Source organism: Plectropomus leopardus, chromosome 10 (assembly GCF_008729295.1).
Source record: "Plectropomus leopardus isolate mb chromosome 10, YSFRI_Pleo_2.0, whole genome shotgun sequence".
Classification (NCBI taxonomy): Eukaryota; Metazoa; Chordata; class Actinopteri; order Perciformes; family Serranidae; genus Plectropomus; species Plectropomus leopardus.
The window spans coordinates 30,418,658-30,444,922 of NC_056472.1; the positions used below are offsets into that span (position 1 = coordinate 30,418,658).

The following is a 26,265-nucleotide window of genomic DNA, read 5'->3' on the forward strand; positions in this document are numbered from 1 at the left end:
TCTGTGGCAAAAACCTTAAAAATTCATACACTAATTATAAGCAGTGGTGGACCACATTTACAAGAACAGGACAGGAAGTTATTATCTTAAATTTACAAAAAAAAACATCTTTTGAAATGTTGCAAATAACGACCTCTCCCAAACAAACATCTAAAAATGACACAAAGTCAGACGGAATAATGAAGTGAAAACATAAACCTGATGTACGACTTCTTCTCCTTTATAGATAGATAGATAGATAGATAGATAGATAGATAGATATACTTTATTGATCTCAAAACTGAGAAATTTCCTAGAAGAGAAAACAAAAGCGAGGTGATTTTATAAATGTCTTTATTTTACAGGATATTTCCAGCAGTGTTGTATTTTCGTGGATCTTTTTTTTCGGCAATTTGAAAAAAAATTTAAAAAATAGATTCGTTTTGAGGTGCGTGCGTGTGAAAACATTTAATATTAAAGAAACAAAAGTTATAAAATCAATAAAAAAGAACACTATATAAGCATGCTAGATTTGTCCTTTTGCTGCACCGGTCTTTGTAAGGATTATTGGTATAACTTTCTGAGAAGGCAGCATTTATTTAGGGTTTCAGACAAAATGTTTGTTAGAATTAATGGTTGTATTAGTGCTTTATATATCACTCATAAGCCATTAATTGGAACAACAATTAGTTGGGTTGTCAGGTTGTGAAAATCTCGTCATCCAGGAGGACACTTGTAACCCGCTCTAAACAACAACACGTTATTATTAACTTATTTACATTTTTAATTACAAATTACTCCCTAACTTTGGCTGTTGGTTTTTATATAAAGTAAGAAATGTATAACATATATTGTTAATGACATATTCATAACAGCAGATTTAACCCTGTATTATTCCCATTCTTTATGACTTGACTATGAATGACTCACTAGTGATGTTTCACAGCCTGGCAAGTTTATCAAATTAATGGCTTATAAGTGATCTATACAATATTAGTAAAGTATTGTTTGGTCTTTAAAGGGAAGGGTTGGATCTTTCAAAGCTGAGTTGTGTGAGGTACTTATCCATAGTCAGTGTGTATGATGGTTATGCAATATACTTCAGCAGCAAAACATATTTTAGCTTCCAAAAAAAATCAATATCAGTTTACGTGTCTGCTGTTTTTTAAAATATTTTTACTTTGCTGTCAGACAATGATATCCAACGAGGACATGAAGCCGTTAAATGGCTCTCTTGAAATCCAGACTTCATTGAGAAAAACAGTGATTTTACCTTGTTGGCACACCGGAGCTGCTGGTCTCCTGCTGCCTCCATCAGTTAGTTTGTGTGTGTTAATGTGTGACTTTGGAGAGTCCGAACTAACTCTTTAAAAATACCGAAGTCACAAAATAACACAAACAACCTCACCAACTGAGGAGTGGTAGACCAGCAGCTCCTGTGTTCTGCGAGGTAAAATTCCTGTTTCTGTCAGTGGAGTCTGGCTTTTAAGAGAGCGTAGATAAGTTTCACTTTCAGCCTAGTTCCCCATCAGAAAGGGCTGTCTTCACGGCATGGAAAAGTGACGATAATACTCTAAATATAACTGTTTTTTTTTTTGAGGTGGCCAAAATAAGTTTTGCTGCTGCTGCATTGTATATACTAGGGCTTTTATTTTGAAAAGCAAGAATGTGAGGAGTAATGCGGTAAGAGAGCTGAGCAGCGCACCTGTAAATGATGCCAAAATGCTGTCAAGATTAGTAACAAAGTTTTTATTACATGCCTATTTTGGTACAGACCTCATATTTATGTGCCAAATAGACAATCTACCTGCATTTGGTAATTGGTGGGTGTTAATATCTGAACCTGACTGTAGCTAAAACCCTGATTATAGATTAGTACCTCCCCACTTCAAAAGAAACAAACTATCCCTTTAACAAAGCTGTTAGTCACAACTTATTAACACTTCATAAAAGGTTTCTTATTAGAAAGTGGTGACAATAACACAGTTTAATATCAGGCATCGTCGTGGCAACATAAGAAGGCATTAATTAACATTTCTCCAGGCTCACAGAAAACAAACTTCAAACGTGACTCACGTGGCTGTTTGATACCAGTGGGTCGACCATTACATGGTCTGCTGCTGAGATTTGGGGCTTGAAAACTCTATTTTTGGCTCAAAATGTTTTGGAAAAAAAACTCCTTCTTACAGGCCGAGTCCTCCTATTGTGGCTGCAGTGTCAGCAGTCATACTAATGATTTAGTGAATGTCTACGATAACTTTAAGGCTGTTTATTTTCCATTTTGTCACATTGTGTCAAATGATACTGATACTGTGGTTTTCTTCATTAGAAACTGGACTTGTGTTGTGGCTCAGAGTTCACATCGGAGTCATCTGGTCCCTTGCTGCAGCGTGAGCAAACCCGCCCTCTGGTGATACTGCTTCTCCTTGGCCTCTGCGATTTTTGCGGACAGATCCAGCGGCTTCTCAAAGAAGTTTACCAGCGCCTGTTCGGTGAGCAGCGACGCCAGAATCTGAGCGTAGCTGACCGTCCACTCGCTCTCTGCCGGCGAGCTCCCATCGCTTCGGCCGGCATCTTCAGTGGACTCCTGCGTGGGTCCTCTCACCTCCTCCTGGCTGCTGACCTCCGACCCCGAGCTGTTTCCACGGTGGCTGGCTTCACCGATCTGCAGCACAAGACTGGTTACCGTAGCGATGGCCTGGAAGAGGTCGTTCTCCTCTGGATAGCCGTGGAACATGCTGTAGAGCGTTTTACAGAACTGGATGAACTCGTGCTGTGGAGGGAAAGATCAGATGTCAGCGTTTCATCACGATGGTTTTTATTATTACTGCTTATTATTTATTTCTACTATCCAAATTCTTAGTATAGTATGTCAAAAAATGTCTAGTGTAGTGTGCAAAAAAAGTTATTGCACAGTATGTAAAATAAATGTCATAGTACAGTTTTTAAAAATGTCATAGTATGTCAAAAAAAGTCATAATATAGTGTAAACCCCACCCCCTCTACGTCTGTGCACACACCACGTTTCTTTTATTTGCAATTGAACACTTTGTCCATTTGGTAGATAATACTGAGGTATCTACTGCGTACCGCCGTTCAGTGTAAACACACTTAGATACCATACTTTGTCCACATCGTCCAGTCGTACCTGGTTCATGAGCGGCAGAGGCTTCTCCACATCTTTCTCCCTCTCTTTGACCAGATCCTGCAGCATCTGCTTCAGCTGCTCCTGGTAATCTTTCACTTCTGTTTCCACACCTGGGACAACAGACACAGCCGGACTCAAAAAACTTACAGTTAAATCACACTTTAACAAATACTACAGTGCTTGTGTTTTGCACATTTTTCTGAAGTGTTAAGATAATTATTCAGTGTGTCAAGACCCACCTGAGGGCAGATTAACACAGAGGGGTCTGTTTGTGGACAGCAGGGGGCTCTTCATCAGAGAGGGGTCATCCTCACTTTCTGTCAGAGCTGTAGATAGATACACACACACACACACACACACACACACACACACACACACAAAATAAATCAGTCAGTTACAGCTCTAACTTTGGCTTGAGGCTCTTCGGACTGTCATCACGTTTAGAGTTAATAACCTGGCGGGATGTGCAGACGGTACAGCAGCCTTATTTTCTCATTCAGCTCTTCACAGTATAAAGTGTCTGAGAGACAGAGAGAGAATAAAGGGTTAAACACATCACATGTGCAACACTTTGTTATATAGTACTGTAGTTTATATATGTGACCCAGCAGTACCCCTGGATGCATTTGCAGCTTTAAGCTTAAAATAATTTTTATCACACAGAAGCAAGAGTTTTAAGGAGTCAAAACCAGGGTTTGTTTGTCATGAAAAACCAAGAAAAGCGATGGAATTTGCAAAAAGCAATTCCAGGCCTGGAAAAGTTTTGGAAAAGTTTTGGTTTCCTTGCACATGATGTGTTCAAAGACCATTGAAAATTTGAAAACCCAAAGATAATTTTTGTTTACACAATTTCTGGTTATGATAAATGGAGATAAATTGAAACTTTTTTTTTTAAATTGCCCAGATTTTTTAAAGAAAACCAAAACAGTTAGTAAGTTGTAAAACACAGCCATTTAAAGTTGTCTACCCCTTTCCTGAGCCTAAATAAAGAACCAAGTCCCTCCTCTTTCATAAATGGTAAACAGTCCCTAAAATATATTTAAATATTCAGTGCTAATCCTGTTCTGAATTCATTATCTTTTAAAATAATACATATTTTATAAAGCCATTACACAGTGATAAAAAAGAACCGATAAGAGTATCAATGGTTGTTTCAGAGAGTGTACGGTCTTTAAAATCTGCCTCGTAAATGCCATGTAAATTTACTGGTAAAAATGTGTATGAACGCTGCTGACGAGCAGACAAAAAAGGGTGTTTTGACACGATTTAAACCGTAAAAATGTTGGTTATGGGATAAACTCAAGTGCCAGCCTCTTTAAAGCTAAGAATACTCTTTTTAGGGGGATCACGTGTGTCTAAATCTGCCTTTGTTCTTCCCTCCCTCTACCTACCCAGCCAGCCGGCAAACTCCTTGAAGGTGACCAGGTTGTGCCGTTCCTGGTCCAGCAGGGTGAAGGTGCGGTTGGCCAGCGTATCGGCGTGCTGGTTCGAGCCGCCGGGCCACGGCGTCAGCAGCGCGTACAGGCTCTTGAACTGGGGCCGGTCCAGCCGGTACTGCCGCTCTATGTAAGAGCGACCGGAGTCACCGTGACGCCACGCAGCAGACTCCGCCGCCGCTGCAGAGCTGCTGTCGCCCCAGTACAGACTGATGAAGTGCTCCGTCTGGATGAGTGAGGAGGAGGAGAAAAGAAGTCTGAAACTATACACAAGACACAACTGATAATTCTGTGGATTCGGCGTTTGGTTGTCGGAGGAGATACCTTGAAGAGGTCGTAGACGTCAGCCAGGTTTTCTGGAGAGATGGAAACATCTGGAGTCACCAGTCTCAACTGCACAGACACACAGGAGGAGACGGAGGTCTGAGATGATGCTGAACGCTTCCATCAGCCTTATATTTTTATTTTCAGTCAGTTTACAGTCAGACTGTGTGACATAAGGACACCAATATTCTCTAATCTGCTCACAGCGTTTTCTTTGGTGGTGTCTTCATGAGCCTGCAGCACTTGGATTCTGTGTCGACAGCGAAGCCTCTCGATCTGCCGCACCGTCAGGTCTCCAAATTTCTGACGGGAGGAAACACAAACAGCAGAATACAGAGGGGCTTCAGTGCAACATTTAACCCTTTGAAAACGGGATCGACTTCACTTTTCTGGTACTTTTTTTGTTCAGGTACCTTTCTCAACAGTTTAAACCCTTGAACCCTGAGCGAATAGATTTCATCTTTGAAAACATGGGTGGCAACGCCATGAGCAACTGAGCAACAAATGTCCCAAAAACTGCAGCTGTTTTAGTAGATTTATAATTTCAAAAAAGAGAGAGAGGGAAAAATTTCAAGAAAAGAATATTTAAAGTTATTTTCAAAATCATTATTATTTTTAAGCACATTTTTCAGGTTATTTCTATGTTTGTGTGTTTTTTTCCTTCTTATTTTCTTTTTTTTGTTTAATTGCTCAGGTTTTCAAGGGTTAAATAAATCTTGTTAAAAGTCCCAATATAAGCCCTGCATTTGTGCGTTTCTCACCTCGTAGGACTCGTTGATGAGGTCGGTGATGTTCGTGTGGTGTACAGCGAGACTGTCGGTGTCGCTGCTGCTCGTCTCCTCTGCAGCAGGCGGGGAGGACGGATGAGGAGACGACTCTTCACTTCCAACCTGGTCCAGGAAGCTGCAAAGGACAGAGCAGAGGGTTCACATTTTCAAACACAAAAGTAATCCCATTCCCTCCATTTAATACCAATGGTGGAATGTAGCAGAGTACATTTACTCAAGTACTGTACCTTTTACAATTTAGTACAATTTTAGTACAATTTTGAGGTACTTTACTTGAGTATTTTGATCTCATACCACTTTCCACTTTTACTTTACTACACTGCAGAGGCAAATATTGCACTTTTTACTCCACTGAAATTATATGATATATTTAGAGCCTAATTACTTCACAAATTAGGAATTTTATGCTCAAATCATACTGTCATCCAAAATAGCATAAAAATGTCGTCCTGTAGTATATCCTCCAAAATCACACAAAAATGTCATACTATAGTATGTTGTCCAAAACTGCAAAAAAATGTCATAGAATATTATGTCATCAAAAATTACACAAAAATGTTGTCAGTATGTATGTCGTCAAAAATCACATAAAATTGTAATATTATAGCATGTTGTCCAAAATAGAATAAAAATGTTATACTAAAGTATGTTGTCTAAAAAGGCACAAAAATATATTATAGTTATGTCGTCCAAAATAGAACTAAATTGTCAAAGTTCAACTCATAGAATATTATGTCATCCAAAATTGCACAAAAATGTCATAGTGTAGTATCTTGTCCAAAATCACACAACATTGTCAAAGTATAGCATGTTGTCCAAAATTGCATAAAATTGTCATACTATAGTATATTGTCAAAAATAGCATAAAATTGTCATAGTACTGTATGACATCCACAACAGCACAAAAAAACTCTGTGTATTGTATGTTGTCCAAAATAGCATAAAAATGTCATACTATAAAAAATATCAAAATGTGACGTCCAAAAAACTGCTGAAAACCCCCCTGCCTCCCTTTCTTCAGTTAATTTTTACGTCACTTTCTTGTCACGTTTCATTTTTTTCAAATTTGTGAGACATTTCTTGCCAATCTGGTCATGGCCTCTTTTTCCCCATCTTTTTTTTTTTGAAGCAATAAAACCAATCTGCTCAGGTTTCAAAGGGTAAAGTCATTAATGTTTCTGAAGCCAAAGTGGCACTAGAGGGTGCTGCTTCCTTGCATGTGACTCCAATATATACAATTATTAAAACTGTTTCATTACACACTGCAGAATTCCATGACTTTTCCAAAACTTTCAATAATTTTTATAGTTTCCATGATTTTTCTAGGCCTGGAAAATGTGATTGTGAAACTATCTATGTAAATAAGACTGTATGTATTCATGTACCTATCTATGTAAATAAGACTGTATGTATATAATACGCTTCTAAAATATATTTCTTCAGTGTATGTAATAATTTAATAATCTGTTATTTTGCTTTGGCAACAATGTGACAGATATTCATGCCAATAAAACTGATTTGAATGTGAAATTCTTTGACTTTATCAGATTTTCCATGATTGTGGGATTTAGACATAAAGAGGATTTTAAGTCATTTTGAATCGCTAAATGTGGCGTTAGTTCCAATCATATTTTAAAAACTGCCTTTCATGTTGAGCTAAACTTTTTGAGGTGTTCTGGTTGTATAAATATTCGTGTATCTACCTTGTGAGAATCATAAGCGCCTGTCCATCGTCTATGCTGGCGGACAGCTGTGCAGCGTTGGCGTCCAGCGCTGCCAGACCCAACTGGAAGATGGCTTTGATTCCGTGGAAGAAGAAGCAGTCGACCACGCAGACGGCGCTGTGGAAGGGCAGGACGCTGAGGAAGAGGGTGAGGAACCAGGAGAGGGAGACGGAGGAGAGCGTGGAGAGATCTGGAACGTGCTCAGCCAGGTCAGGCAAACGCTCCCTGATCAGCTCCTCAAACACGGACTGGTCCACCTGAGCGCCTGCAGGGGGGAATAATGAAGAATAATACTGAAGTCACGCAAGCAGCAAGCATAAGGAAGTCTGTTTGTTTATGTCTCTGGTCGTGGTGGAGTGGCTGGTTACCAAAATAAAGGAAATTTTATTTTTCTGCTAGCTGGTGATTTTTTTTTTTTTATGCAACCAATTTGTGCATTTTCTGCATCAATTTATGGAGGAGATGTCTTTAATTTAATCAAAATAAAATTAAGGATTAAGGATTATTGGTTTTTTTTGTGTCCCTTTTGGGCAACAGTTTGGGGAAATTGTTAATATTAACAAATACATAAAACGACTCAAATTCTGAGAACACATTTGCTGCTGTTTAAACGATGTACACAAACATGGACATTAATAGGAAGAGGAAATTGTTTCAAAAGAGCCTCACATATCATAAATAAACTGCTTCACAAACACAGGAAATGAGTCCTTATTTCAGAGGCTCAGAATACGCCTTTTAAGGTTTGTTGTGCAGCAGCTTAGACCAAAGAGCTGCGAAATACACAAAATGTAGGCCTGCTGTGAGTGATTTCAAACAAGGAGAGACAGCGTCTGAAGTGAATATCAATGAATAAAGCTCGTTTGTTGTCTTACCTATGACCCTGCGGTTAAAGTAGTCGGGCAGCATCCTCTCACAAACGGCCACCAGAAGCCAGAAAGCCTCTTCTTCTTTAGCATAGAGCAGCAGCACCGACGCCAGGATGTTCATCGACTGGACAGAAGAAGAAAGAGGAAGATGCAAGACATAAACAATCATACCCATTAAAGACAGCCGAGAAAGGTATACTGTGACATTTTTATGCCATTCTGGACGAAATACTACTCTATGGCTCTTTTTATGTGATTTTGGGTGACATACTATAGTATGCTGATGTTGTTTTTTGCCATTTTGGGTCGTGCTTCTATAATCCTGTCCAACATGCTAAACTATGACTTTTTTTTCTACATTTGTAACAATGACTTTGTTGAACGATTTTTTGACATGCTATAGTATAGCGTTTTCAAAAATATGAAATGTTGACTTTTTCAACCCTTTATTTTGATGTACTCTACTATAATCCTATTCAACATGATATACTATGATTTTTTTCGATGACTTTTTTGACATTTTCCGGTGTTTTTGACATGCTATATTGTGATGTTTTTGGACATTTTTGGACATTCTTCACCGTGGCGTGTCTCTGCATGCTTTTTTTATGTGGTTTTCAGCTGCTGCTCAGATCATCAGGTCCCTACCTGGCAGTATCCGATCTTGGGGTTGCGGTGAGCGTAGGCGGTGAGGACACGTCTCAGTGCGGCGATGCCGGTAGGATTTTGAAAGGCGGGATGGTCCGGCAGAGAGCGGTGAAGATCCCGCTCAATCTCCTCTGTGGCCAGGCTGCTCTGTCCCATCGATTTCTGCACCATGTTGGTGTAATATCCCTGATGAGACTCCAGCTCGGAGGACGCGTCTGCACAAACCAGAAAGACTGTGAACAAACAGCAGCAGTGTGTTCTCTAAAGCTTAAAACCGGCAGCTTTAAAACAGCTGCTGCTCTCAGCTCTCATCCGTTTACACATCATAACAAAAAAAGAAATGTTCTTTATGACCATTAAATATCCATCCGGAGCATTTTCAGTTTTTTTCAACATACAGTACTGTGACGTTTGTTTTCAAAATGCAAGATTTCACTATGATTATTAATAAACTGGATAACCAGTTTCTCTGTCTGTGAGCTTTTGTTCCACTCAAACACTCAAATTATTTTTGTTTCCAGGTTCTGATGTTTATCAGTTTCAGTTTCTGCTCCAAAAAGCCTCACTGAGTCGGAGCTGAGGAAGTGAGAGCAAACCTAAAATAAAAGCTGGCAGAGTTTGGTTCTGACTGACAAGGTATCATCTTAAAAAAAAAAAAAAAATGTGGTGGCAGCAGACAAATTAAAAGAGGATGTGAGACCAAAGCTGCGTTCATACACACACATGCGCTTCTATAAGTTTATGCTCTTATGTCTATTTGCAAGTCAAAGTAGCCGATGGGATCATATTTTATTTGAGTTAAACCTTAAATAAATAATTGATCGATTCTGTGTGCGCTCGGGATGCAACAACTGGTTCGGATGCATCATTATCAGGCCCAATCAACGCATATTTTAATCGTTCAGGATCGGTTATTTTGAGCATGCGTCCCACCCAATCCTTATTGTTATTTTTTTAAAACAATATATTTATTAGTCAATTAAACAGATATTACACATAAATAAAACAGTCTTGGCAGCAAAGATGATATACCATAAAATGAAAAGGCAAAACAAAACAAAAACAACGACAGCAAAAACAGCAATAAAAAAATTAAAACAGAGTTAAAAAACAGATGTTGTTACAGCTGTTACAACGTACAGAAATCTTGTAGATTACATGGCCTATAACACTTTTATGTTTAGTGGCAGATATTTAGGTTTTATTGTAATAATGCGACTCCAATGTTTTTCATCTTCAACTGAAGCTGCTACACCACTTTTTAAGCAAATTAAAATTTGTGTCGTTCATTTTAGTGAACTAGTTTTACTATAATGCTGTAATGAATAATATTGTAACAGATTTTTATTTGTTGTGACCAGGGATGTTAAAATTCAAAGTCCAGGTAAATCCAAGCATCAGATCGGTATCGTTATCGGCAGATGCTCAATATCAAATGACTCGGATCGTGACTGGGGGCAAAAACCTTGATCGGGACATCCCTAATGTGCATGCGGTTTTGTGTCTGTTTACTATCCACAGTAAAGCCAGCATTCAGAGAACTGATCAAATTACTGACTCTGCATAAAAATGTGGAAAAGCAGGTTCTAATACACTTAGTAGTGCTTTCGTTTTGGGGCTTTTTTAGGCCAGAGCCTCAGGTGTCTCCCTTACCAGAAAGAGTCATCCACAGCTCCCCTCCCGCAGCGACTCTGGTATCCCCATGGCAACAAGTCTTTGGATCTTTTCCGTGCGGAACATGTGGACGCCGCGGCCGAACTCTTCGAAATGATCCTCCCACAGACGCTCCTTCACCTGCTCCATACTCTGAACAAATCCATAAAACACACAGTCAGAGATTTCCATGTTTCCATGCACTACATGTTACCGTTTTGTCTTTCTTATAAAATCTGCGTGCCTGGAAAGAAAATTGTGTTCAAATTGATTAACCCTTTCTATGGCTAACCCTTTCACACCAGCAAATTGGTTTGATTTTTTTCAAAGCCATGTGGAGAGGGCAACATCAAATTAAACAATTCATGGCCCAAAAAACTGCAAAAAAGCTACAAGAAAATAACCTGAAAATAAGCAAAAGAGTGAAAAAAATAAAAAGAATAATAATAAATAAATAAAAAGACCTAAAAGAGTTCTGTAAAAAAAATCTAGGACTTTATTTTATAGATCATATTTTTTTCTGTAACATAATTTTAAATATAAAATCATTATAATTATAAATGTTGGTTTTTTCTCCAACTTAAAAAAAAAATCCTCCCCTCTTTTTAAAACCATTTTGTAGTCATTTTCATTGCATGTTTTACTTATTTCTTGCTATTTTTTTGGGACATTTCTTGCAAAAAAGGACCTAGAAGAGTTCTGAAAATGAAAAAAAAAAACTGTCTTTAGATAATGTGTTATTTTTTTTCTGTAAAATAATTACAAATATTGTTTTTTTTAGACATTTTTCCTTAACTTTTTTTTTTTTTTTTTTAACATTTAAGTAATTTTCTTGTCACTTTTTACTTTTTTATTACAATTTTTGATACATTTATTTTCAAGTTGGTCTTTGCCTTTTTTCCCCATATTTTTTAAAAAGAAAAAAACCTATTTTTTTCAGGTTTCAAAGGGTCAAAAAGCTTGTAAAAAGCATCTGAATGCAGCACAAGAAAACCGATGCTGATCCAGGTTTCAGAGGGTTAAACGGTGATCGAAAATTTGAGTTTGACTTGTCTTGAAATGTCAGACTCCACTCCACCTTGGTGCCGTTGGTTCCTGGTTGGTTTTGGTGGAAGGCCGTCATCAGAGCCTCGCTGTTGACGGTGTTACGCAGAACCTGCTCCTCTTTCTCCTCTTCATCTGAGAAGCTGGTGTCATAGTAGAAGGTGTAGTAGGGTGTCGGGGAGGTCTGAGCAAAATATGAGGAGAAAAACATCATCTGTTTTTTGCAGATTCTTTTTTTAATATATTGAAATTAAACTGCATTAAAGCATCGCACGCACCACACTCCTCTTGCCGTCCTTCCTGCTGCGAAACATGGACTGTTTCCACTGCAGAGCTCGGAGTCGGGAGTTCAGGCTCTCGACCAGCTCGTCTCGGTCCTGCAGCTCGATCAGCTGGAACGCCTTCTTTGTCCGAATGCTCACGATGACGGGGTTAGGAAGCAGGCTGGTGCTCTCCGCTTTCTCTATTGACAACACCTGATGAAAGAAACGGAGGAAAAAACCAAAACACGTTCTATTATTCCATCAAATTGTTAGAAAATCTACATCAAATAGCACAATATAAAAGATCCAACATAAATAATCAAAGTATAAATACATTTTGCTATTCATTACAACAATAGAAATAATCTGGGTTATTATTTTCAATTAAATTAAATTCAACTTTATTTATAAAGCGCCTTTCATGCAAAATTGCAACATAAGGTGCTTACAATAAAACAACTTATTTTAGAAATCAGGATGCATCTTAAACAACAACTCTCCTCATGACACAAATTTTCTTTAATCCTTTAAAAAAATGGCTTGATTTCTTTCAAAAACATGGGAAGAAGGCATTTAGCAACTAAAGGAAAAATGACCCAAAAATGAGCTAGAAATTAGTAAAAAGTACAAGAAAATTCCCTGAAAACTAATAAAATATATAAATTAAAAAAAATAAAAGGGAAATGACTTACAATTATTATGAAAAATGATGATGGTTCTGTAACATAATTATGAATATGTAATTATGATAATTAGCAATATAGTTTTTCTCTATCATTTTTTCCCTTGAAATTTTCACATAGCTTTTAAAAAAGGTTCAAAAGGTTAAACCAGAGATAAATAGACGAGTGAGCTAGATAAATTTAGATAATTTCTCCTAAACAAACAACTGTATCACTCGCAGTCACAGTAACGCAGTCTAAAATATAAAACACAGCTCTACGGGACATGTGCAGGAATAAAAGAGACTATAGAAAATCTGGAGGAGCAGACGGGGAATTCCTCTTTATTAGCAGAAACGGATTAAGTAATCTGAGGACAATGCTCCAACAGAAAACAGAGGAAATGGAGGATTAAACTGCAGCAGCGGAGGAAAGAAAGTACGCATGACTCCTCACATGATCAGACTGGACATCAGGCCACTAATCTCTAAATTTTGAAACTAAACTCAAAAAGCTGCGAGCTTTGAATATAATAATTTACATTCACATGCAAATCCATTTGTAAAAAGGTTAATCTAATCTGTCAATACTTTCATCTTCATTGTTGTGTGTAATTTGAGCATTTAGGAGGAGTGGCACAAAATTCACAACTTTAACAATCGTAAAAGCATCTGTAACGTGACTAATTAATATACAACTGTAGATTTTATTCTGATCAAAAGACCAATAATACAATTTGAGCATATAGTGATTAAACTGCACTGAAGTGTCATTTAAGGGAGAGGGCATTTCTACTGGCTGCTCTATAAATGCAGATGTGTGCGCACGTCTCTTCAGTAGGTTGGTTTCCATTAAAGATTTGTGAAAAACTTAAGCAATATTTTCACAATGTCAGTTTTTACGTTTCCATTGAGTGATGTTATGCAATTACTCCTCTCACGACACACAACCAAATTCAATGACCATATTATTTTTTTCCATGGCTTTTTCCAGGCCTGGAGAATGTGATTGTGAAATTCTTATGACTTTTTCAGGTTTTCCATGAATGTGGGAACCCTGGATGTAAGAGCTGAGAATTCAAATCCTAATATCTTAATTTTTTAATTTTAGTGAATTTCTCAATAACTAAATATTCTTATGAATTTGGTTGAATTTGTCCTTCAGGAAAAAGGTAACAGCTGCACACTTACTCCATGCCACACAAATTTATTTCAGACATGTTTTGATCCTCCTTGGATCTTCGTTAGGTAAAAAAAAAAGTTGTTCATTTTGATGTTTGTTTACTTCTTTTTTTGTGGCCTGATGATCAAAGCAGGACTGAAACATCTTAATCAGACGTGTGACATCGAGTGAGCGTTTCCTTTATTTTTTGGTGTGCGTATAACTACCCTCTATCAACTTAAATCCGTCCTTTAACTAAAGAAACACGCAACTAACTGTCACTTTCGTTACTGCAGCAAATAACACCTTTGCTCTGTAATGTGTGAACATTATCAGCCACATGAAACCAACGTGTTACTTTTTAACCAGCAGCTGACACAGTAAACACAGACTGTTTGACAAACTCAGCTAAAATCACACGACCATTACAGACACACAGAGCTCCTTCACAAACTCTCAGATAAAAAAGGGCCCAGAATAAAGTCGCTCAGGACAAAGAGACAAACTGTAAAGTCACACAAAAACTGTTGTCTTTTTTTTTTTTTTTTGAGTTTTGCTTCTTGTTTATTCTATTTATATTGCTCTTTTATTTATCTTAAACATACATTGCTTTGATATCCCTTTGCTGCTGTCGTCATGCAAATTTCCCTGTTGTGGGAATAAAAAAGGATTGTCTTATATTTTCTTACTGTCCAAATTCAGTGTGTATTTTTTAATTTTTATTTAAATTAACAACCACATTTTACTGTTGGAGACCAGGTAAGGTCGGAGCGGCTGTGATGCAGGTATCGTACCTCTGAGAGGGGTATGAGGAGGATGCAGCTGCCTTCCTCTCGGCTGGAGAAGCACAGATAACTGTCGGTGGTGTAGAGCGTGCCGGCTGTGTGGCAGCGTGCGTGTGGCGTCCATACTGAACAGGACGCCACCTCGTGGAGCCTTTCACCACGAGGGAGCCGAAACAGAGCCAGGACGTACTCCCTTAGAGCCTGCTCCTCCAAGATCCTGTGGAGAAGATGATAGAGAAAAGCGTTACGAGGTGATAGATGGAAAAAAAATGTTTGGAAGCAAAACAAACAGAAACAAGAGAGAACAGGTGCACTGCAGATTCACGATTAGCACTTAATGAACTCGAATGAGGATGAAAATGATTCAATCTTGTGGCTCTTCTAGACTTTCAAAATCACTCGACTTCCAACCGCATTATCTAGGTGTGTTAGTCCGATTTCAGTTGGGCAGACACATTCACATGTATTCTAAAAGTGCAGTTTTAGTCGGACTAAAACAATAATTCTACTTTTTCTACCATCATGTGAATGTAGTAAGTTATTTAAAATTTAAAAGGGCGAGCTCATCAAATTCAAAAAGAGGTTTAAGGTTATAGATCTGAAGCAACGTCCTGGAGAAATCCACGAGTGACACAAATGGACACAAGCCTGAGCCAAAAACTGTCTCAATCAGCCCAATAACTGCAAGAATATGTTGGCATTGACTGTATGTTTCTGCAAAACATGAATACATTCGGTCATTATGTTTCATATTCATCATATCAACATTTTAAAGTCATGTCGTGCATAATTTGACTTATAAAATGTGGTAATTTATTCATCATCATACAACCAAAGTACATAATACAGTTACTGCAGCAACTGCTATTTCTTTAATGGAATAAAGTACTTTATATTTTCATTGCCTGTATTTCACATTCAGTGGCTTGTTTCACCTGCATGCGGACTTTCTACTTCTTTTTTTATGTTTTTATTTCCCTCATTCTGGACTCTCCCAGGTTCCTGTGCCCCTCACATGTACTTTTCATTTCTTCTTCCTTTTTTCACTTTCTGTCTCGTCACTTATGCTCAGATAAACCCCGTCTACTGTAAATACATTTGCTAAAAAAAAAAAGTCTGTGTTGTGGTTTGCCTTGCACTCATACATCTGCTCTGCAGCTCAGGCGGTTTACTTTTAACTCGACTTCCCGTTATGGTTTTTGAGGTTTCTACATAGACAGAAATAAGTATGACGGTGTGTGACAGCGGCGTCTGAGCAGGAGCGCTGTCAGTAGAAGTGGCATATCATCTTCAATAAGGCAGATCAGGTTTGTTTTATCAAAAAAAAACAGAGGGCAATACATGTTAAAATAAAAAAAATAAAAAAGGACACAGCACATCAGTGTCTTATCTCAGCCAGCTGTATACGTTTCATAAAAACCTCTGAAATACAAAGTTTTGTCGAGAGCCAAATCTATTTTGTTTTTACATTTCTACGTCTGTGTGAACATAAAAACTTGGGTTGTAATTGAACGTTTATTTAACATATTGTCATGTTATCGTGAAATATTTAAGCTGCTTCTTCAGAGCTGATTGCCGGATGCTCGATAAGCTTCAGAAACCCCCTCCCCTTCACACCCTCCTGACATTAATCAGGAGGAGCGGTGCCCCATAATAAACGATGCGACAGGAACGCTCACTTCACACAGTGATTAACCAGCTTTGTGGAGGTGCGAGAGAAGCCATGTTTGTGTGTGCAACTGTCATTGCTAATTTCAGATCGACAAAAGCTGTCATTTTCACACCCATGTTGCTTAAGTAGCAAATATACTTGCACCCATGTGTGCACCCATGGGCGTGTGAGACTTAAAAGTAGCTGCCTTCAGGCATGTTGCTGGCTGCAGAAAGCAACTGAACCAACAAAAAAACTCAAGTAAAGTCAGACTGGTGCGGCATTTTCCTGCTACTCATATTTGGGCAAAACTTATATGTCGATATGTAAAAAAATAAAAAATCCTCCAACATACAAAATAACAGAAAAACCAAAGAAACAAAATTTAATCATTTTGCATTTTAACTGTAATCACATTGTGAGGCTTTTTTTTTTTACAAGCAGATTTCAATTTCAACTCATCACTGAGTCCGTTCCAGACTTTGATTCCCAAAACTGAAATACACTATATGGACAAAAGTATTGGGACATTTAATCATTGGATTCAGGTGTTTCATTCAGTCCCATTGCCACAGGTGTATAAAATCTGGATGGATGTGCAAAAATGCCCACAGACACACTCCAAAATCTTGTAAAAAGCCTGAACCAGAAGAGTGGAAGCTCTTATAACTGCAAAGGGGGACCGACTTCATATTAATGCCTGTGGCTTCAGAATGGGATGTGATGAACGCTCCTGTGGGTGTAATGTGTCAGTGGCCCGATACTTTTGTCCATACAGAGTATATCTATATCTTACATTCATTCTCATTCTCAAACAGCCCAAATTTATCATTTCCTTCTCCCTCTGATGGTAACAGAAACCAGCACTGACCTCTTGGTGATGCGTGCGGGCTGCTGCAGGACCCGGTCCAGCTCCAGGCCTTCGCTGTCCAGCAGCCGCCTGAGGGCAATGTCAGCCAGCTGACCTATGACCCCGTATGCCTCCTCCAGGTTCAGAAACATGGAAAACTCCCTCTGCCGCTGCCGTGTAGTGATCCGGATCGCCTCCGTCATCAGACCGGTGGAGACCCGCTCCAACCGTGTCACGTCCGCCCAGGGAATCACAAACTTTACTGAGGAGGAAAGACGGGAAAATATTACAGTGTCTTAAGACTGACAGTCAAACAAATTCCTAAAAAACTTTTTCAACAGTAAGAACTTTACTAACTCAACTGCAACTGTGAAAATGCAGTATGTATTAACCCTTTAAAGCTTGGCCTGGCATCACTTTTCTGATGCTGCATTCAGACGCCTTCACAAGTATTTAAAGCTTTAAAATCTGAGCAAATTGGTTTGCTTTCTTTTGAAAATATGGGGAAAAGGCAATTTAGCAACTTAGCAAGAAATTAAAAGATTTAGATTTTTTTTAAAAAAAAGCTAAGGAAAATGTCCAAGAAAATAAAGGTCATAAAATATATTGTTAAAATTGTTTTACAAAAGTATTATTACTTTGAAGCACTTTTTTCAGGTCATGTCCTTGTTTGTTTATCTGTTTGTTTGTTTTATTGACTTTTTTCCTTTGTTTTTCCCCTAATTTTTAAGTAATTTTCCTGTACTTTTTACATTTTCTCTTGCAAAGTTTTGTTCATTTCTTCTTGATTTGCTAATTGCCTTTTACCATTTTTTTAAAGAAATCCAGTCAATTTGCTGAGGTTTCAAAGGGTTAATAAAAAGTGAAGAATGAACTCCTTCCTAATTTTTTTTAGATAATTTTCTTGTACTTTTTCCATGTTTTTTTGTGCAAATTTTTATTTATTTCTTCTTAACTTGCTTATTGCCTTGCCGTGTTTTTGAAAAACATCCTACCAATTTGCTCAGGTGTCAAAGGGTTAATTAAAGTGAAGAATGACCCTTCCTTAATTGACTTTGAGCTCAGCGTTTTGTTTTGAAAATCCGAGCCCTCACTTTGGTGTACAGACCTTCCTTCCCCAGCAGGAAGGAGTAGAAGGCCACGTGGTTGATGCTGAGGTAGAGGAAGCCCTGCCGAGGCACCCGACCCTTCCAGCAGCAGCAGGAGTAGTACGTCACCAGTTTCTCCGACGAGGGGAGACCAAAGTGCCGCTCGAACTTCAGCAGCACCTCCCTGAACTTCTCCGGATCCTCCTCCTGGGCGGCCTGGCGACCCCGAACCTCCTCCGCAATAAGGCCCTGTAGAGGAGGGAGCTCAGACTTCAGAGCACTTTTTGGCCTCACGTCGTGGAAAGGCTCGAGAATTAAGGGTTTCATCATCATATTATTATCTACAGCGAGGCAGATGTTTTACTTTGATGCAACAAATGCTTTAAATCCATTTTAAACCCACAGAGAAAGCTTCGTCATCACGACTCAGAAACTAAAATCCTCCTCTGACAGGATTCACACCTTGACTTTTCCCGTGACGAAGCTGGCGACATCCTCCTTGTTTTCAAACACGGACAGAGAGTGAAGCAGGTTGTGGACCAGCCAGTCCCAGTGCTTGTTGACCTCTTCTATGGCGGCTCCTGATGGACAAAAAGACGAAACACAGGAGCAAAATATAACCCTCTGAAATCTCGATCGACATCATTTTTCTTGTGCTGCGTTCAGACAAAGAAATGACCTAAAAATTAGTTATTTTATTAAAAAAAGATTAAAAAAAACAAGGAGGAAATGTCCAGAAAACTATGTTTATGATTAGTATTATTTTATATTTAGAAATTATGTCACAAAAAAAAGTATAATATATTTTTTCAAGTTTCAGGAATTTTTTCAGGTAATTTTCTTGTTTATATTTTAAAATTTTTAATTTTTAATTTTCTTCTTTTGCCTTTTTTCAGTGAATTTTCTTGTACCTTTTAACTAATTTCTGACTAATTTTTGGGCAATGTCTTATGAAGCTTCTCTCCATGTTTTTGAAAGAAATCAAACCAATTTACTCGGGTTTCAAAGGTTTGACGGCTGCAGCTGCGCAGACTCTGGCTCCAAAATGACATCATCAGCGCAAGATGGCAGCAGATGTATTCAGGATATTTTGGCTTCATTTTTGTACGGTAGGACGAAGTGGGGACACGTTGTCCATCTTTATATTCTGTGATTGGTTATGACACATCTCATGAGTCAGATGAGGGAACAGAAAAAAACACAGAAATTTTCCCAGATAAAACTGAACACAACCAAAAACCCCAAAGTGTCAGACATGAACTGATGGAGACTTGATGGTTAATCTCACCGCTGGCGATGACCCAGCTGATCTGGGAGCCGGGAACCTGGAGGAGGATGCGGAAGGGCGTAACCCTGGCACTGGAGTCCAGCACTGTGTCCAGCGCCCCCACCAGCAGACCTAAAGAGACGGCGGAGAATCAGACTGCGGTTAAAAATATGCAAACAGAGACAGAGCTCAAACAGCAGTCACGTTGTTATTGACAGTGTCTCAAGTCATTGCTCAATAAGTTGTCCACTACTTTGTGCATTTACTGTTTAGCTACATGATGGTTTGGCCAATGCAGTACCCCAGGAATCACGCTGCGTCCTGTTGTACTCGGAACAACCTCTGACTCGGAAAGTGCAAAGAAAAATCAAGGAATCAAGTCAGGATTCATAATCGAAAACTCGGTAATATCTCGGGTAAGTACCTGTTTGTCTGTAGTGTTTGTGTTGTGAAACGTGCAATGACAACTGTGCAGTCACATTTCCGTTCAGTTGATTTGTTTTTGACAGAAGTCTTTGCCAGCGTGTAGTAGCCTCCTCCTCCCGTCTCTATTAGCTACCTGCATCAATGAGTCTGCATGAGTCCCACTTAAGACCTGAAAACAGCCAAAACGTTTTCTCCAACCATGTTTTCCCAAGCAGATGCACTGGAACGCATTTAGATCAGATGTCAGAAAAAACAACACAAAAATTATCGACTTTGAACTTGCAATGGAACGCAGCATGAGTCCTAAAACCAAGAAATCTGTTTGCATTTCAGCACCTGCGCTTCCTCGTCTCAGAGTCAATGGGTTTTTGGAGAGCGTAAAAACTTTTTTGCGATAAATGGTAGTTTTTTCAAAATTGTGGTGTTTCCATTAGGTGTATTTTATATTCACAATTTCAATTTGTGCAACGGGAAGGTAAATGAAAACCCGCCTACCGTCTTGCTGGAAAAGCACGGATGTCTGGATGGCAGCATATGTTGCTCCAAAACCTGTATGCACCTTTCAGCATTCACGGTGCCGTCACAGATACGAAGTTACCCACGATGCTACGGGCACTAACACACCCCCATATGATCACAAATGCTGGCTTTGAACTTTCAACAATCTGGATAAATTCCTCTTTAGCCAAAACAATCTGAAATGCTGGATCATCAGACCTCGGCTCAGTTGTCAAAGTCCACTGGCCCAAAGAAATCAGAAAAAATATATTACAAAAACACAGTCTCACTGCTGTCAGTATAAACAACTACATAATGAATGTTTTAGTTTGTCTTTGTGTGCATCATGAGGACGAGAGAAGTGAAGAGTTCATACACAGTCAGAAATATTTCACAGCCGGATGTCAGAAATAAACCAACAGGGCTAAAACAGGCAGAGAGGTCGTGACTTGAGACGCAAGAGAACACACAAACAAAGGAGAAAATACATCCCATTACTTTACGATTGATGTTTTTCAGCCTTTACCTTTAAATGTTGTCCTTTTTATTGCCATTTTTGTAGTTATTATAATGTTTAGTGGCCACTAACTCTTTATTGTTCATCAATTTTTTTTAAAGGATAATTTATTTTTTTTTTACAAATGTATTTTTTTAACTTCTCATTTTGTTTCTGTTTGTTAGTCATAGAAAGTAGTAAATATTCTTTATAAAAATTGATAAACTGTTTTTTACCACTTTAATGTAATTACTATCATCATTAAAAGTGTTGTTATTAACTGGAGGAGTAGCATTGGTAACTGCACATTTTCATACTGCCGATGTCAGAGTTAGGAATTACATTAAAGCAAGAAAAGGTCACCTGCGTTAATTAAACAGACAATAAATAGACTTGATTTGATTAAACCAGCTGGGTCTAGGTCCAGGCCTGGAAAATGTGACAGCAAAATTCAATAACTTTTCCAGGTTTTATCATGACTGTGGGAACACACACACATTCACCTACACTCACATACTTATAATTTGTATTATTTTTGCATTTTGCATTGTTTTGTTTGACCTCATTGTATATTGCTTGCATTGAAGTATTGCCATTTATTGTATTACTTGTAACTGATTGAATTACCTTCTGTGAGGTATTTCTATGAGCCAGTTTGGGTTTCCAACCTCTCCAGCACCTGTTTTTCTGTTTTATTTCTGACCTGTTTTCTGTTACTGTTTTCAATGATGTGAATAAATAAATATAACATGGTGCCTTCAGACAGTCAAAATACTGAAGCACGCAAACATTAGATGGGATGAATGTAGTTTTAATCATGTTTGTGATGCAGCTATGATGCATCTCCTCAGGTAGGCGTAATTGCAGGCCTTATTTTACAGCAGTCAGGAGTGACTTCAATTAAGAAATCACACTTAAAAGCTACGTTTCGCTTCTTTATACAAAGCAAAGTTTTTTTCCACGCAGCTTTACTTTGAACTGCCGAAAGCATTTTGGTTTTCTGAGCCAATATCAGCCAGATAAATGCGAGCTGCCACAACAAAGTACAACCGTGCATCTCAGAGTTATGACTGAGCAGGATGAGGGCTGTGAGATCTCTATCTCCGTGTTCAGCTGTGTCTTCTCTGTTCTGGTACAAACAAAACGACCAAGTGATGCATGGAGAGAACAGGAAGAGGGACCAGTATCAGTTCTCCTGACGCTGGAGGCTGAGTTTTGATTTTAACTCAACAGCTTCGGTGTTGTCTGCCTATAAAACCTGCAGTAGTGTAGTTTGTTCATAGCCTATAACATTCATTTTTCACTTCTTGCAATTGCATTTAGGCTTTAAAAATCATAAAAGTGGTGTTTATTTGTAAAGATAATCTTGCTGAATAAAAAGGGAAAGCATCATAAACGTTTATTCGCCACAGAGCTTTTTTTCAGCAATTATCCGATGGAAAAATCTCCTTGGCCTTTTAATGAGCTCCTGCGTCGGCCTACGGAAAAACGTCATCCCTGGAGCGCTCTATTGAGAGCCAAATTAACTGAAACTGCCATCCCTAGTGTAGTGTGCAGGATTTAGTGGCGTCTAGAGGTGACGTTTACTGAAACTTGTGCTGTGCTCCTAGCTTGTAGGAGAATTACGGTGGAAACAACATGACAGAGTCTGGAAGAGGACCTGTAGATATAAACGTAACCAAAACACAATGATTCTTATTTTCAGATGATTTTAAACTGAAGAAAACACATATGAGTATTATTTTCCATTTCTGCCAAAATATCCCCCTAAATCTTACACACTGGACATTTAAAAGGCTTTTTTCAGCTTTGGAAATGATGCTCTGAGTCGATTTAATGACTACAAAATTTAGGGTGTGTATAAAACTGAATGCCAGCATGAAATATTATTTGTCGTAAACTTTGATCCAGGACTATTACAGCCTTTGTTGGTGAAACTTTGAGCAGGTGGAGATTTGAAAAGATAAAAGTCTCTCCCAGCAGCTCTGGCTCTCGGCCAAATGTAAACTGTATCTGAGAGTCGAAGTCGACCTGCCTGGAGCTGCGGAGCCGGCAGCCTGGCAACACAAAACCATCCGTCTGTCACCACAAAGCCCAGAAGGGTTTACAATGGCAAACTATCCAGAACGGGGAGTCAATAAGAACCGCCGCCTTTCTCTGCTGACGCTCGCAGTGTGGGAGAAACCTTTACGAGGCTTTGAGAAGAACAAATACAAGATCTGCTCTCATATCTGCAAGACTGTGATGTTTGCTTGCTACGGTGGCCCTGAGGGTCATAACACTGCAACATTTCAGAAAACACTACAAAGTTTCCCAAAACAAAACAAGGAGTCACTGCTCAGTTGTACCTGTCTCAGTTAGAGTCTCTGCTCATGCAGTTTTCTCTTCTGGCACGTTGGAGAGTTTGAGGAGTGTTTAGTGATTTTATCTTGGGAAGTGTCGTAGAGTTTATGCAAATGTAATTATTTGGGAAATTATGTGTTTCAGAAAATATTGTAGGATTCTGAGAAATGCTTTTTTTGTTTTAGGAAATAATGTAATGTTGTGTTTTCTTCGATGCTGAAGTGTTTTCTGAAATGTTGGAGTGTTTTAGGAAAGTTACTTTGGTTTGGGAAGTGTCATAGAGTTTACGGAAATGTTTATGCATTTTGGGAAATATTGTAGGGTTTTGAGAAACGTTATTTTGTTTGTTTGTTTTTTGTTTTAGTAAATAATGTAATGTTTTGGGAAATGTTGTGTTTTCCGAGATGTTGGAGTGTTTTCTGAAATGTTGCAGTGTTTTGGGAATTATTGTGGAGTTATGAGAAATGGTAATTTATTTTCTGAAATGTTGTAATGTTAAGGAAATTACATAAAGTTTTTAGGTAAATGTTATTTTGTTTCCTGAACTCTTTTTTTCTTTTCTAATACCGTGATTTGTTTTAGAAAATGGTGTTTTATAAAATGCTGTAGTGTTTTGACCCTCAAGGCCTCCATAGTTTGCTCCTAAACTGACCAAAATTAAATATATGTTTGTCTTGCTTTACGTCAGTGCACCGAATGACAGCTAACTGGTCAAATACAGGAACATTAAAGACAAAACTTCAGGAGAAAAGTATTTGTGTAGAAATAAAAACACAAAGACTGGTATGAAGGATCTGATTAGCTGCAGATGTGCAGCTGCCCAGCCCTGCTCAGAAATCCCGCTCAAGGTATGTCATCACGGGTGTGTTTTCACAGCTTTGAGGCCACACTGGAAATCAGCTTCTGCTTTTATCTTTGAAGCTAAAAACATGTTTTTAAAAGTCAGATCTGAACAACAAAAAGACAACCCTTCTCCGTGTTGTTTCCTCCGCCTGTGTGGCAGGAAGGCCGCAGAGAAGCTCGTTTAATTAGTTAATGTTGAACGACGTGACAGCAGGACTTGACCCTTCATCCCTCTCGCTATGGGAACAGAGAGAACAAACACATACACAAAGTAAACCCCGGCCAGGAAGTTCCTTCTATTCTGTTTTATGAGGACAGCTCTGGACTGGTTTCCTCACAGCGAAGGAGGAGGAGGATAAAGACGACACTGTATGAGCTGCTTTAATGATCTGAAGCGTCCCTCGTCGCCTAAATTTGCTGTAAAGACGACTGACAGCGTGTCAGAGAGGCCTGATGTGCAGACACAAAGCACGCAGAGAGGAAGCGAGACAGAGGAAACAGGTCGTCATGAGGAGAGCTGTAACTCACAGCAGCGGTGGAGAGCGGTCAGGCGACTGAAGCTGCAACGAGCACGTGGTCACAAATTTGTATAATAATCCTAAATACAGAAAATGTTCAGCAGGGTGACACATTTTAATCACGGCACAGAGACAGAACAATCGCTATAATAAATGTTGGCGCTGCATGTTTCTGCAAACCACAGATACGTGTGTGTTAGTATGCAGAGGATATGTTAAAATTCTGTTTCAACAGCACGTGTGGTTCATTTTAGGCACCAAAACCACTTGGTTATTGTTATGAAAAACCTGTTTAGGCTTAAAACATCTGCTCTTTGGGGCATTATCATGCCTTTACACTTCGCCACGTCTCTTTTTTGTAACTTTATAACTTATCTTTTGCCAGTTTTTGGGCCATTTCTTGTGCAGTTGTCCCTGTGTTTTTGAAGGAAATCAAATAAATTGAATTGAATAGAATATGCATTATTTAAAAAAATAAAAACAACAATAACTATAAAAACTAAAATACTATGCAAATAAAAAACACAAACAAAAAACTACTGAGCTTATATATATCCTAACAGATTTTTTCAATAAGCGACATAAATATTACATTTCATGTCCAAAAAGGAGTGTGAAGAAGCGAAATACTTGTCTAGTCCCACCTATTCAAGTTCAATTCAAGTTGCCATAAAGTTATAAATTTGGTTTCCAGGCATCGGTTGCCATGGCAACACACACACACACACACACACACACACACACACACACACACACACACACACACACAGACTGTCATAAACCAAATATCTGGAGCAGGGGCTTTCCTGTGATGGGAACAAACCACAATTTCCTTGAACTTTGGTCCAACAGTCTTTAATAGCACTTTTACTTTCTCCTTTTCCTCATGGATCCTCTCAGGATCCTGTTCGTGATTCTGCTTCTGTTTTGTGCTGATTTTTGTTCTTTACTCGGTATGCTCACAGCTGCTGTCTTCTCCTTAAAATGTTATTTGTTGTTTTATTTACCTGTGATCCTGCCTGTGAGCTCACCTTTAAATGTTGTTGTTGTTGTTGTTGTGATACAGTTGTTTGTGTTTACCTGTGATCCTTCCTGTGAGCTCTCCTTTAAATGTTGTTGTTGTCGTGTTGTTGTTGTTGTTGTGATACAGTTGTTTGTGTTTACCTGTGATCCTGCCTGTGAGCTCTCCTTTAAATGTTGTTGTTGTTGTTGTTGTTGTTGTATTGATACAGTTGTTTGTGTTTACCTGTGATCCTGCCTGTGAGCTCTCCTTTAAATGTTGTTGTGGTTGTTGTTGTTGTTGTGGTGTTACAGTTGTTTGTTTTTATGTGAGCTCGCCTTTAAATGTTGTTGTTGTTGTTGTTGTTTTGATGTGTATTGATACAGTTGTTTGTGTTTACCTGTGATCCTGCCTGTGAGCTCGCCTTTAAATGTTGTTGTTGTTGTTGTTGTTGTTGTTGTTGTATTGATACAGTTGTTTGTGTTTACCTGTGATCCTGCCTGTGGACTCTCCGTGGCCTCTCCTCCTCTGCAGGAGGAAGAAGTCGTTGCTCCTCTCGGTCACCCACAGCTTCAGAGCGTTTTTCAGCAGAACTTCCTCTGGGTTCAGCCACATTTCTTCCAGCAGGGAGGGACCGGAGGAAGCCCTCCGCCGTCTCGTTCTCTGCAGCGGCGGTGGATTAAGTTTCCCCCGCCGGTCCTCCGGGCTCGGGAGCGGCCTTATCGATCCTACAGCGGCGGGTTTTCGGGTTTATCCATAGTTTCGCCTGCACTCCCGACAGCTGCAGGGTTCACACTTCCT

At 38.9% G+C, this 26,265-nt stretch overlaps 1 protein-coding gene across 1 annotated transcript; it reads right to left on the reverse strand.

Annotated features, from left to right (window-relative positions):
• Positions 1 to 1,713: 1,713 nt before the first annotated feature.
• LOC121948971 (TBC1 domain family member 8) lies at positions 1,714 to 26,265 on the reverse strand. Its single transcript, XM_042494543.1, is given in 21 exon segments — positions 1,714 to 2,752; positions 3,128 to 3,237; positions 3,367 to 3,453; positions 3,582 to 3,647; positions 4,519 to 4,789; positions 4,888 to 4,956; positions 5,092 to 5,190; positions 5,649 to 5,790; positions 7,379 to 7,664; positions 8,275 to 8,392; positions 8,917 to 9,131; positions 10,570 to 10,594; positions 10,597 to 10,722; positions 11,648 to 11,797; positions 11,892 to 12,089; positions 14,494 to 14,701; positions 17,007 to 17,247; positions 18,094 to 18,322; positions 18,536 to 18,654; positions 19,362 to 19,472; positions 25,953 to 26,265. Coding segments are annotated over 21 exon segments (3,402 nt in total). The 5' UTR covers positions 26,080 to 26,265; the 3' UTR covers positions 1,714 to 2,347.